We start from the raw sequence: 13,823 nt of genomic DNA on the forward strand, positions 1-13,823 counted from the left end.
CATGACTAGTGGTGTTGCCCATTACTGTCCCTCGCCCTCGCCCTCGCCCCGCCTGGCGTCCCTGCTCCAGTCCGCCCCACCCCGCTTCTCTCGGAGGCGCCCGTAGGGCTAATAAAAATTTTCATATAATTTTATTGTAATAAAATTTTAACAAATAATTAAGTATTAAAATATCAACACATTAATAAAAGTAGTCAAGTTTTCACTTTTGAAATAAATACAATCACTAAGTTATTATTGTATTTTTTTTTGAGAAAAAAGTGTTATTGTGTTCAGTGTAATTAAGAATTTAGTATAAATATATTAGTAAATTTAGTATGACTAACTAATAATTTCTATTAGTAGACATGTATAATTATTAGTATAATTGATAATATCAATTATATTACATATACTAATATGTATTATATAATACTTATAACTAATAATATCATTATTATAAATTTATAATTAATTAAATTAAATATTATATATATACATATAAATATATATATATATTTATATATAAACGGGTGGCGGGGCGGCTTTATACCCCCAGCCCCGTTTCTTAAAGGCGGAAAAAAATTTCCCCTTATCCGCCCCAACCACCACCTTATTAGTCTATGAGTACCCGCCCCAATTGCCATCCCTATACGTGACCACCAGAGACTTTCGTGTGATTTATGAAACTCCTCGTTGATGGTCATGAAGAAGTCCGAAACCTGATTTTAGCTGCAAAATTCAGATGCAATGTCTTAGCATATGTGTCATCAGATTACTGTAAATTTATATAAACGGATATGGTGACATTGCATCCCTCAACTCATTTACCATTACTCCTACTAAAGAACGAAGAGCCATGAACATATTGGTACAGAATACTACTGTATATTGGTGGCAAAAGGAGAAAACGGCAAAATGGGAGCGCATTTGCTTCTCCAATGAGTACGTGCTTAATTTATTGAGAAATCTCAAGATCACGAGCACTAGCTAGGCAGCATTTTTTAGGGGAGCGGAGGAGGAGGTGGAGGCCACATTGTATTTTTTTCATCATGCATTCTTAGTCAATGAAAATTCCGTTCATTATTTCATAGGGGAAAAAGTGCGTCTCTGGTATATTCATTTACAACCCAGTAGAAAACAGAGAGTAATTGTAACTGTAATAAAGATAGAGGGATATCTTTGTCTTTCCAAATGAAAGATTTGTTGAAAAAAAAAAAGACTTAATTTAAAAAACAATAAACCCTGCAAAAATAGTTTAGTGAGTTGCCATATTTACTCCTTACATTTGACCACATGACGTGGACGCCATTTACTCCGGCCAAAATTCTACCGAAAAAGCGGCCAGGGATCAAAATTCTACCGGAAAATTCTACCGAAGTGCATGGACCTGTGTCGGGGGCTCACTTACCAGCTACCAGCAGCTTCTCTAATCTTTTCCTCGACAATCTTTCTCACCTCTCACACCCACAAAACTCTCAGTTCTGTCATTAAGCCCAACAGCCACTACGGTTGTTCGATTTTGTAGGCCCCAAACCCACCACCATCCGCCTGCTGCCACATCCCTCGGATTAATTTTTCTCTCTTTCATCGTCACTAGCTTTTAGTAGTTTTTTAAGGTTCCCGGTCCTTAAAGATACTCTGATTAGACACCCAATCTCACTAATTTCGCAGCCTTTTTAGGTTCGCATCCTAGCTTTGCACTTCGCACAGGCATCTATCTATACATTATTAGTGCCTAAGGCACGCTCCCTGCATGTGTAATGATAAATAAAAATTTAAAATTTTTAAAAAATATTTGTTAAAATTATTTTTTAGGGTGAGATTTAGTGTTATATTTTTATGATACATACATAAAGAAAATTGACATTTACATAAATAAAATGTAAGAACAGACTATTATTTGAAAGCGGATAATTATAAAAGAAGAGGCAAACGTAGATATGATGCGGTGTCGGAGAGACAAAAACATATATGATAGTGGGTAGTTATACTTAAATGGTAATTTAGGAAAATCATAAGATGACAACTTTTATTTATACTGAAAGCCTCCCTACACATTTATATATGATATAAATAGAGATTAGCGTAAATTTGAAAACACACAAAGTTAACATCAAGTCAGTGTTAGCTATCTACGCATGTTTTATTATTGTAAAGATACGAGTAATGATAATTGACGTAAACATTTTTTTTGTCATCTTTTGAACTCTCAATTTTATCTTTATAAAAACTAATTTTTATCCTAAGCACCTAATCATATTTTACCATTATAACTACTCATAATCATCTTAATTATTGTAACCATCAAATTACTATAATCATATAAATCAAAGTTCTTCCATAAAAATTTTATATAAATTTTTTGAATATACTATAAAAAATTTATATAAAATTAATTTATTCTAATTATTCTCTAATTACAAGTGCATTGATTGTGCACTTAACACAAGTACTACATAATGTCTGTCACATCCAAAAATACCATTTAAAAAAAATAAAAAATAAAAAACCGAATCTGCCCATTTCACCAACCCCCGGCTGGGTAAAACCCCCCAAGCAAAAATCAATCTGCCATTTCACAATTCGCAGAGGGATACCAAGAAAAACGACGAGGAAAGCCCAGAAATGGCAATGGCGATTGCTCTTCGAAGACTCTGCTCTTCTTCTTCCTCGTCCTCCTCCCTCAGACCTCTCTCCTCCCGCGTCTCCTCCGTCTATCGGATGGTTCGTTCTCTACACACACAACACATAAATACTTGTTTTTCATCATTTATGCATGTAAAACTTCATTATACTGATGCATCCTAGATGTTTGACAAATTATTGCGTTTTTTTTGTATTCTTTTTTTCTTTGGATTGATACAGTCTTCTGTGGCGAATCAAGCTGTAGGTGAAAAGGAAAATTCACGTATCACGGTATTGATTGAGTATTTTTTTTAATTACATTGTGAGGTGAAGTTGTTAGATCTTGGTTTAGTGCATGTATCAATAGCTTAATATGTTGATATTTTGTTGGAATTGAATAACAGTGGATAAAACAATTGAATGCACCGCTAGAGGAGATTGATCCGGAAATTGCTGACATCATCGAGCTCGAAAAAGCCAGGCAATGGAAGGTGATTTATACTTCTAATAACAAAAGCCTTGTTCATTTTACTACTTCTCATTTGTTATTGATCTTAATTAGTCTGTAATAGTGGAACGATTTAGCACCATTTTTTACATGCACGTTTGTTCTGTTAAAATTAAATTCAAATCACATGAACTGCCGACTTACCAATGCCGCCTTAAGTTTCATTTGATATTTTTGTTTTTAATAGAAAAATCAAAATCGAATTTTGGCTTATTTAGATGCTTTTTGTGAAAGTAGGGACTTGAGCTTATACCATCTGAGAACTTTACGTCGACTTCGGTGATGCAAGCGGTTGGGTCGATAATGACGAACAAGTATAGTGAGGGGTACCCTGGTGCTAGATACTACGGAGGAAATGAGTATGTGGAAAATTGCTTTTGTTTTTTTTTTATTTTCTTAAATTCCTAAGTTGGCTTTCTTTTGGATAGGTAAAAAGACTTTCTTTCACAGAATTGAGTAAGTAATTATCATGTATTGGGAGTGTATAAGAGTGGCTTTGTGCACATGAAGGTACATTGACATGGCTGAGAGATTGTGTCAGACGAGAGCTTTAGAAGCTTTTAATTTGGACCCTACAAAATGGGGAGGTAAAATGCATTTCTTTCTCGGAATCCTCCTTGGCCTTGGGCATGCCTATTTCTAAATTAAAAATGATGTCTATTTTGAGACATCTTGCTTGCACATAAATAATATAGCTGAGCACTGGGCTTTTTTCTGGTGATCCAGTTATTCGTTAGATATATTATCATGGGAGTCTGATAGATACCATCTCAAGTAGATTGCTTTGGTCTTATATCAAGTGGTTTACGTATCTACTTTTTTTAGTGAATGTTCAGTCATTATCTGGATCACCTGCAAATTTTCAAGTGTATACTGCTTTGCTCAAACCTCATGAAAGGATAATGGCACTTGATCTTCCTCATGGTGGACATCTTTCACATGGTTATCAGGTCATTGCATTTTCATGAAATTTGGAAGTCCAGATTTCGAATCTAGTTTTAGCACTTTGCTCTCGCCACACACTTTTACACCCTTACCCATTTCTTTTGGTTCTTTTGCAGACTGACACAAAGAAGATATCTGCAGTCTCAATTTTTTTTGAGACAATGCCTTACAGACTGGATGAGAGCACAGGGTATATTGACTATGACCAGGTGATTTCCTTATCTTTCTGGAAGTTCTTCTGGTCTTGCAGAAATATTTTATACTCAACGGCTTTTAACTCATCACTGCAATGGTGACCTTGCTTCCTACTTATTGATTGCCTAGTACTCAAAATTCTCAATATAATTGAGACAGGAAGAAACAGTTAATTGTAATTGTTTTGCTTGCATAAATTGGTGCGCTTATGGGTACATATAGTATATTTATTCTGAAGTTATGGAAGATAAGGCTGTCTGCTATTATGTTACTTTTAGAAACGAATTCCATATTAATATATCTTGGTTATGTACTCGATTGTTGGCAATTTTTCCTTGTTATTGATGTTCTGGGTCTTCTACCATGACGAAATACAGTTTTTAAATGTTAGGTGCCTAATATTTGGCCACTGGGAGATATTGTATACATCGATTTTGAATTCCAAAAGGATGTCAATGTCGATTTCATTTACTCCAGATGTGAAACGGCTACAAACCAAACAGTCTCCCTTCCTGAAACCCTGACCCCAGGCCTCCCTTCCTTCCTCCCTCTCTCTTTCTCTCATGCTCATCCTTTGCAAACTGACTGTTAAATGAAGCAGAACGAAGAAGGAAGAATTTTGTAAAAATCATACCATTTGGTGGGGTATTGAAATTTGCTACTCATTTTGAAGCATATTGGTTTTTAAAGGCTGCGCACCCCCCATCTGCCTATCTCACTATATAATTTTTGAACTTTCCATATATAGAAAAGAAATATAGACTAGAAACAACATCTGTTACTCCTGTACCATAATCTCTTTGTCTCTGAAGTTACAATTTCAATTTTGAAGCGTTCTGCTCTGTTCTTTTCTTAATCTTGTACAACTTTAGTTCCAGAATAACTGATAGAAGTAGTTTTTACTTACTAAAAGTTATGGGTGAATTTTTGTTTGGATCTTTTTCCAAATATTAAGTCTTATGTCTTTCTATTGACAGTGCTTGCTGCGAATGAATTCAAGTTTTTAGTTAGTTTTGCATTTCTTTTTAATATTGTTCAAACCTGACTATCCAAGCTGATGGTCATCTGGTGCCACTGCAGTTAGAGAAGAGTGCAACACTATTTAGGCCAAAGCTGATTGTAGCTGGTGCAAGTGCTTATGCACGGCTGTATGATTACCAACGAATTCGCAAGGTACATGAGTTTAAGATTGCAATCTTACATCAACATTATCATGTATTTCTGAACTTTTTGAATGTTTTGTAGTCATTTATTAATAGTTGATATGAAATTGATAGGTATGTGACAAGCAAAAGGCTGTGATGTTAGCTGACATGGCACACATCAGTGGGCTTGTTGCTGCTGGTGTCATCCCATCACCATTCGAATTTGCCGATGTTGTTACAACCACAACACATAAATCACTTCGTGGGCCACGTGGAGCAATGATTTTCTTCAGAAAGGGGGTAAAAGAGATTAACAAACAAGGACAAGAAGTGAGTTTCTCTTTTCTTCCTTTTTGGGTATATTCTGCATACAAGAACCTGGGGATTTTTTCTACTAAGAATTTTATCCTGCGCCAGCCAGGTGAGGCAGTCCAGAACTACTGGCCTATCTCTCAACTCCTCATAAGAAGTGAACTCTAATTGAGAAATAGAAATATCAAGAAGTTAAAATGCAGAATCTCATGCATCTTGCTCTGTATCTGAACTGTTTGTTGCATATCCCATTTTGACCATGATTTATCCCCAAAGGGAAAATGAAAAATTAAAGGAAATACAAAGCATTTTGATGACTTAAGGTGGAACTTTGAACTGATGCTTACTGATGATTCCTTTTAAATAGTTTTGAGTTCCATCTTTCAGGTGATGTATGACTATGAAGACAAAATCAATCAGGCCGTCTTCCCTGGACTTCAAGGTGGCCCTCACAATCATACAATAAGTGCCTTGGCTGTTGCATTGAAACAGGTAGAGTTGTTTGTAGATTTTGCATGATGGTTTCATGGCGGTTTTTGTAGTTTTTTTGTATGTGTATTTACAATCGTGCTGACAAAGTTTTTATTCAAGGCCATGACACCAGAGTACAAGGCATATCAAGAGCAAGTTCTGAGTAATTGCTCAAAGTTTGCAGAGGTAACATCAAAATCCATGCTATGACCTTTTTTCCCTTACAATAAAGACTATTTTCTGTTGGAATCCTGAAATCTGGTCTGTTCTCAGGGTAATATTGGCTTAATTTTGCTGTATTTGATCTAATTAAAAACATTTTATCTTCATCGATGCAGACTCTTTTAGCTAGTGGCTATGAACTTGTATCTGGGGGAACTGATAACCATCTTGTTTTGGTCAATTTACGGAACAAGGTAAGATATCTTTGTTCTTACTTTAGCTCCCTTATCTATTCCAGTTCGAGATTCCGAACTTGGAAACTTTTGTTATTTCCTTCTTTCTGTCTTTTCAGTGGAACATCTTTCTAAAGATGCTTCTTAAGTTTGTTGCTTTGATGTATGTGCCTAAATTAATCTTTTGAAGATACTAAACGAAAGCTTCAGATGAACTGTGGAGAAAAGCTTTTCTGTCGAAGTTGCAGTTTCCTACTATCTTCTTTGGGAACTAAAAGAATAATTCCTGTTCTACTTTTTGTTTGTCCTTAAAGAGAACTTGATTGAGGATAATCATCCTCTGGCGATTCATTTTTGGCTGGAATTCTTTGTGCTGGTCTTCATGGTTCAGATAATCAACAAAATTTAGCTGCCAAAAACCTGGACGTGCTTATACTTCTGGGTCTGAAATTCTCTGTGTGTTTAGTTGCTAAAAACCTGGACGTGCTTATTCTTCTGGGTCTGAAATTCTCTCTGTAGGGGATTGATGGTTCAAGGGTTGAAAAAGTCCTGGAGTCGGTACACATTGCAGCAAATAAAAATACTGTTCCAGGGGATGTATCTGCAATGGTGCCTGGGGGCATTAGAATGGGTAGAGCACCCACCTACTGATCATCTTTGCATTGCTCTGTCCAATTGTAACTTTATAGTTAACTCTAATTTATACGGTGATTTAGGAACCCCTGCTCTCACTTCTAGAGGATTTGCTGAAGAAGATTTCGTCGAAGTGGCCAAGTTCTTCGATGCAGCCGTGAAGCTGGCTCTGAAGATCAAAGCTGAGACTAAAGGTTTTAAAGCTTGTTCAACGTTACTCTGACTCATCTTTTTTGAGATCCTTTGGAGCTTAATAAGCTGGCTGGGTGTTCAAATAGCTCTATCTTTGCTTTTGTTCAGGTACAAAATTGAAGGACTTTGTGGCAGCAATGAAGGATGCTAACTTACAATCTGAGATTACTAAGCTACGGCATGAGGTTGAAGAGTATGCCAAACAATTTCCAACAATTGGGTTCGAGAAAGAAACAATGAAACACAAGGACTGAACAAGGTTCCCCACATTGTAAGGTAAATCTGCAGCTTATTGACTGCGGATCAAACGCCAACATTGTTGGCATGATGTCTTCATTGATTTCCAAGTTAGAATTAGATAGTAGGACCATAATCTTCGTAGTTGATTACTTAAACCGTTGATTTTTCCCATTAAATTGGGTCATTGCAGCACAATCCCCCTTTGGAAACTGTCTTTTTGACTATTGTATTGCTAATGTTTTAGGTTCTACTTCCACGTAGAGATTAATATTCCGCATCTACCGCAATGTATGTGTGAAATTAAATGCTGGCACTTGTGGAATTTACCGGTTGATTTGTAAATGAAATACCCTCGCATCCTTTAACGCTTGCATTCATTTTGCTCCACAGTTGTTGATGGTGTTAAATGGGAGCCGCTGGGAGGAGTTGATGGCTTAAGCTGCATATGATTTAGAAGGCTTCTTCTCGGGCATTGATCTGCTAGAGACGGGCCGATTTGACACGGGATTACATCATTACTAAAATTTGTATAAAACATTTTAATCCCTAGCAATGTATGAAACTTTCAACGTTTCAAGAACATTTGGGATCAAAACCTTTCTTGAACACGAGACAATAGTTAAAATGCCCTGCCTGGTAGTGGGCTGTGTGACGCTTCCCGAACCCTTCTTGTTAGATAATCTCTCTAATCTGCGGTTAGAGCATGGGGCATGAATTTAGATGAGGCTGTGCAATCAAATCACTATCTTTCCAATTGAAGTGGAAAAATATAACCATGTGCACTCTCATAAACCTTTTCTATTGAAGGCAGCAAATCAAACGATAAACACCACCTTCTCATTGAACGCAGCAAAATAGGTATAATAAAAAATGGAGAGTTTACATTTCGTTCTGGATTCACGAGTGAAATTTGAGGTTTAATAGTGAAAAAAATGTTATTGATCTTTAGATTAAATATTTAAAATTTAAAATATTATTCTTTGCAGTTGGAAGGTGAAAGAAATGTTGTTAATTAAATATTATTAAATATTTAAAATTTAAATTATTTTTTTTAGTAAGAAATACAAGTTTGGGGGGATGACATCAAAAGGGATCACAGAATTTTTTAAACAAAATACCAGGACGCAGGAGAAAAACGTTCGTTTCCATCCAAACTTCAGTCTGACCAATCAAAGCCAACCACATCATGACTGCATTTCCCGATGGGCCAGATGACTTGGCAAGAAGGTCAACGAACTCCTCCAATAGTATGTATGATTCTATATTTCTATCCTGTAATTCAAGGAAAATTCAATCCCGTCCAAAGGCTCCAAACACACAAAAAATACGAGATAACGTACTTCCATTTCTCAGACACCCCTAAACAATACTGCTCAAGGAATAACCAAACACGAAATTCAGCTACACAACAAAGGGATTTAAATCACTTTTCGAGCTTCAGACTATCCAAATTGATGGCCTCCTTGCCTTCTGCTGTAGTTGGCAACACACTCAAGCTCGATCCTGACTTCAAACGTCACATTCCACCTTCTCTTACATTCGATAAGGTATCAATGATTTTTCTGCATTTAATTCCATTACTTTATGTGAATCTTGTCGAGCTCATGTCTATAATTTGTTTTGTTTTGTTAGAAAAACTATGGGAATAATGCACAACTGGATAAGGCTTTGGACCCTTTTAGTATGGAGTTCAATGAAGCAATTGCAATAGTAAAAGAATGTAGTCTGAAAGTTGAGTCCGCTGCTTATCTTCCACTGTTGCAAGAATGCATAGATAAGAATTCAGTTTCGGAAGCACAAGTAATTCATGCCCATATCATAAAAACTGGCACGCATCAAGATTGGTTTCTCATGACATTTCTTGTTAATGTATATGCAAAATTTGGTACGGTGGGAAATGCTAGGAAAGTATTTGACAGTTTGCCTAGGAGAAATGTGGTTTCTTGGACCTCCTTGATGTCCAGTTATATTAAAAGTTCAGAGCCAGAGCGTGCTATTGGTGTTTTTGAAGAAATGTTGGAAGCTGGGGTGTATCCCACGAATTATACGTTGGGGCTTGTTTTGAATGCTTGTTCATCATTATCGGATATTGAATTAGGGAAGCAAATTCATGGTTTTATTTTGAAATATCGGATTGCGGATGACACGAGCATTGGAAATGCACTTTGTAGTTTGTATTCTAAAAACGGGATTTTGGATTCCGCAGTTAAGGTATTTCAAAGCATTGAGGAAAAGAATGTTATTTCGTGGACTGGTGTGATATCAGCTTGTGGGGATAATGGGAACCCTGCCAAGGGGTTGGATTTTTTTGTTGAGATGCTACTTGAGGGTGCAGAGCCAAATGAGTTTACATTGACTAGCGTGTTGAGTCTGTGCTGTGTAATCCAGGCTTTGGAAGTTGGGATGCAGGTTCAGTCTTTGAGCATTAAACTTGGTTATGGATCTAATTTACGTGTGATGAATGCGGTCATGTATTTGTACTTGAAAAATGGATGCATTAGTGAGGCGAACCAGTTGTTTGATGCAATGGACATCGTCAGCTTGGTATCATGGAATGCTATGATTGCGGGCCATGCTCAGATGATAGATCTTGCAGAAGATGGAGTCTCAGCACATCAAAGTGGGATTCAGGCTCTCAAGATGTTTTTGAGATTGCACCGGTCTGGTTTAAAGCCAGATTTATTCACCTTCTCAAGTGTATTGGATGTATGCAGTAGTTTGGCTGCTGCGGAACAAGGACAACAGGTTCACGCTCAAACAATTAAATCTGGGTTCTTGTCTGATGTAGTTGTTGGAACTGCTTTAGTCGACATGTACGGCAAATGTGGAAGCATTCAGGGAGCAAGTAAAGCTTTTCTTGAGATGTCCACCAGGACTATGATATCCTGGACTGCAATGATTACTGCTTTTGCCAGGCATGGCCAGTCACGACAGGCATTACAGCTTTTTGAGGATATGAGGTTTGTTGGAGTAAAGCCAAACAAGATTACTTTTGTAGGCGTTCTTGCAGCTTGCAGCCATGCTGGAATGGTCGATGAAGGATTGGCTTACTTCAACATGATGAAAAATGAGTGTAAAATCAAGCCTGTGATGGACCATTATGGATGCCTGATCGATATGTTTGTGAGGTTAGGTCGGTTGGAAGAAGCTTTTGACCTTATCAAAAAGATGGATTTTGAGCCCAACGAAGTTATGTGGTCAATGCTAATTGCAGGCTGTAGAAGTCATGGGAAATTAGATTTGGCTTTTCAGGCAGCGGAGCAACTGCTCAACCTTAATCCAAAGGACTCAGAGACGTATTTGTCGTTGTTAAATTTGTACTTCGTTGCAGAGAGATGGAAGGATGTTTCAAGGGTGAGAAAAATGATGAAAGCTGGAAAAATAGGAAAACTGAAAGATTGGAGCTGGATGAGCATTAAAGACGAGGTTTATTCATTTAAGCCCGATGATCAACAAGGTTTGATGAAAGAGGTCGAAGAATATCTGGCGGATTTACATGAGTGCGTAAAGACTCTTGGATACGAATTCCAATCAAATTTTGAGGCTATAAATTCTGAAGAGCAAGAAACAACTTCGTCTACCGTTCATCACAGCGAAAAAATGGCAGTTGCGTTTGGGCTGTTGAATACACCAAATGCTGCACCAATGCGGATTAAGAAGAGCATTAGCATGTGTAAGGATTGCCATAATTTTGTTAAATATATCTCAATATCAACTTCAAGGACAATTATAATCCGAGACAGCAAAAAGCTGCATAAATTTGTTAATGGAAAGTGTTCATGTGGGGATTTCGGCAGTCTCCTTTGATATGTTGTGAATCAAATGAAAAAGCTAGGTTATCTCAATGCTTTATGATTCTTTGTATACTACATGACATGGAAATAGATCATTTTCAAAATTGTCCTTCTTTCCATTTATGATTTGTTGAACATTTCTTGCGCACTCAAGCTACATATGAAGTCTGCTTTTGTTGAATATTATGATCCACAAGTAAATAAATCAACAAGTCTGTTTTTTTTTTTTTTTGGCCTACCAAAGTTTAATAAACAGTTATGAACAACAAATACAGAGTCATAAACTTGGCCAAAGGAATATGGAGGGAGTGATTTAGGCCTACTAAGAGCATCAACCAAATGAAACCCAAAGTTACTATGTATTGGAGGTGCGTGACATTTTTTAAACATGGATGAAGTTAGCTGTAATTGTCATAAATCTCAGGGGAAGTCTGTTAAATTGTCCGTTTAGTTCAAGCCTAAATGGGAATATATGAGAGAAACTTTGCTGTGGTACTTTTTTGCCTTGAATATTGGGAGCATTACACATCTATCATATAAAAGAACGTGGTAGACTAAAGTGACTAGCCCATAGTTGTTCTCGAGTTGCCCTAGATATCTTCTTCAACATGCTTAATTTCGGCTCAACTCAAAGTTCAATAGTTGTCCGCACAGAGTTTGGTGCTTTTTGCAATCATGTTCTGGTCACAGAAACTCAAGTCCATTGCATCGTTAAAAGCCATGATAAAAATAAAAGATAATCCAAGATAACATTTTGATTAATTTTTATTAGTGTTTAAACGCCAAATTATCTTAATATTATCATACTGTATACCTTCAGTGTCTAAGAGATTAATCTGAACAACATTTAGGACTTGTATTGAAAGATCCTTTGGAGTCCAAAAGTCTGAATGCAGGAATATTCAGAGTTCGTAGTACCACCTTGTAGCCCCACTGACACCCTGTTTTTGACGAGCCGATTTACATTTTGTTTCGGTCGTATTAGTCCAGCCCCATCAACAAATCATTCATGGGGAAAGTATCAGAATCTGGGAAGAGATTCTTGGCTGTCAACATTGAAAAGTATCTTCCACATGAAAATTTGTGTTCTCATAGCAATCGACATGCTAGTATTTGATTAGTCTACACAAACTACAGATGGAGCGCACTCGTGAACATTGTGCAGAAAAGCATAAGAAAAGCGAAAAGAAAAAAAAGTTCGGATTTAGTGTGTGTATTTATGATTTGTTGACTACTATTTCTTCATTCCTTTAACTTTCTCTAATGATCTTTTCTTCATGTCTTTATCCATCTTGCTGGTTATTTTGCCTGGTTTTGTCTGTAGTTTTTCTGGCAGATGATGTATTTCTGTAAACTTTTGAACTGTACTAAGCCAGATAAATTTCATAGCATCCTTGAAACAAGTTTATCCATCTTGTGGGTTTCTTTTATTTTTAGAAGATAAATGCAACACAAGCGTCACGGATGAATGAATGAAGATGATTGTGAATCTTCTACACTAAATGGACTGGATTCAACTAACCAAATTGTTTGCTTCCAAGCTTTTGGGTCAGGGCAGGCAAAAGCATGTGACGTTAGGCCTAAAGTCCGTGACGTTGCCCTTTTCTTTAATTGTGTTAAAGGCCCCTTACGCAGCAGGAAGGAAAGTAATTTCGAGACTCTACTTTCCTAGAGTTCAAATTTGGTATTTGATAAATTTTTAGTAGTGATTAAGAGTATGATGTACTCATTAGCATATCCAAGTATTAATATCAAAGAATATATGGAAAACAAAGACAGAATTGACTGCTCTTTTATTTTACTTTTTTACAATATATTGCAGCTAATTAACACCACCGTCACGTTGCTAAACTCTACGTTCAAACTATGATCCCGTTTGACAAATGCATTTTCTGGGTATTTGTCTAAAACTTTACTAGTACAACTCATTGCAGAGTCTACTTGGACATGTTTAATCACACACGTCTGCACCAAGCATTCATTTCTGGTGTCCAAGCCCTAGCAGCTGATCATCGTTGAATGCCATCCATTATCGTATGATAGCATTAATATATCAAGACTTTTCTGTTCTGGTGGCAAATGCAAACTGACTAGAAGTAGTCAGTTTTCTGGTGTACATTCGAGGATTCATGGCTCTCCAGCTGCCAAGCACTCTGAACTTAATTTGTTTCCGGCTTGCCTTGTTTGGATTACCATTTTTCTTCAAAAATTTTTTATATTTTTTTCTGATCATATTTTTTTATTATATTTTTAACTCATATACATTAAATTATTACAATGCATTTTTTCTACGAAAACTCTAGAAAATAATAATTCAAACAGGCTCTAGGATTTTCTTTCTTCTTGGTTTCCACTTGTTGATTTTTATTGGATTCGAGCCATATAA

At 36.6% G+C, this 13,823-nt stretch overlaps 2 protein-coding genes across 3 annotated transcripts; both read left to right on the plus strand.

Annotated features, from left to right (window-relative positions):
• Positions 1-2,504: 2,504 nt before the first annotated feature.
• On the plus strand, positions 2,505-8,306 carry LOC113712065 (serine hydroxymethyltransferase 2, mitochondrial). 2 transcript variants are annotated; one of them, XR_003453215.2, is made up of 17 exons: positions 2,505-2,706; positions 2,848-2,898; positions 3,012-3,098; positions 3,353-3,474; positions 3,626-3,702; positions 3,941-4,065; positions 4,177-4,269; positions 5,336-5,428; positions 5,533-5,730; positions 6,100-6,204; positions 6,304-6,369; positions 6,522-6,599; positions 7,098-7,209; positions 7,295-7,405; positions 7,512-7,679; positions 7,888-7,931; positions 8,034-8,306. XR_003453215.2 is itself a non-coding variant. In XM_027235343.2 (16 exons), the coding sequence occupies exons 1-15, from the start codon at positions 2,608-2,610 to the stop codon at positions 7,655-7,657; spliced, it is 1,563 nt and encodes a 520-aa protein (XP_027091144.1). In that variant the 5' UTR covers positions 2,505-2,607; the 3' UTR covers positions 7,658-7,679; positions 8,034-8,306. The 2 variants fall into 2 exon arrangements, 1 of the variants encoding a protein (XP_027091144.1); XM_027235343.2 differs by lacking the exon at positions 7,888-7,931.
• Positions 8,307-8,875: 569 nt separating this feature from the next.
• LOC113712064 (pentatricopeptide repeat-containing protein At4g14850-like) lies at positions 8,876-11,556 on the plus strand. The gene is made up of 2 exons (XM_072068150.1): positions 8,876-9,190; positions 9,276-11,556. Exons 1-2 carry the CDS (start codon positions 8,897-8,899, stop codon positions 11,448-11,450), a joined length of 2,469 nt encoding a protein of 822 aa, XP_071924251.1. The 5' UTR covers positions 8,876-8,896; the 3' UTR covers positions 11,451-11,556.
• The last annotated feature ends 2,267 nt before the right edge of the window (positions 11,557-13,823 follow it).

Source organism: Coffea arabica, chromosome 10e, assembly GCF_036785885.1.
Source record: "Coffea arabica cultivar ET-39 chromosome 10e, Coffea Arabica ET-39 HiFi, whole genome shotgun sequence".
NCBI lineage: Eukaryota > Viridiplantae > Streptophyta > Magnoliopsida > Gentianales > Rubiaceae > Coffea > Coffea arabica.

What these genes read in the sequence shown, in the direction of transcription:
- LOC113712065 (XM_027235343.2), top strand. Translation starts at nt 2,608, where the DNA reads ATGGCAATGGCGATTGCTCTTCGAAGACTCTGCTCTTCTTCTTCCTCG. An exon ending in TCTCCTCCGTCTATCGGATG is followed by an intron (nt 2,707 to 2,847) that starts GTTCGTTCTCTA and finishes GGATTGATACAG; the next exon opens with TCTTCTGTGGCGAATCAAGC. An exon ending in TGGCTGTTGCATTGAAACAG is followed by an intron (nt 6,205 to 6,303) that starts GTAGAGTTGTTT and finishes TTTTTATTCAAG; the next exon opens with GCCATGACACCAGAGTACAA.
- LOC113712064 (XM_072068150.1), top strand. Translation starts at nt 8,897, where the DNA reads ATGATTCTATATTTCTATCCTGTAATTCAAGGAAAATTCAATCCCGTC. An exon ending in CTTCTCTTACATTCGATAAG is followed by an intron (nt 9,191 to 9,275) that starts GTATCAATGATT and finishes TTGTTTTGTTAG; the next exon opens with AAAAACTATGGGAATAATGC.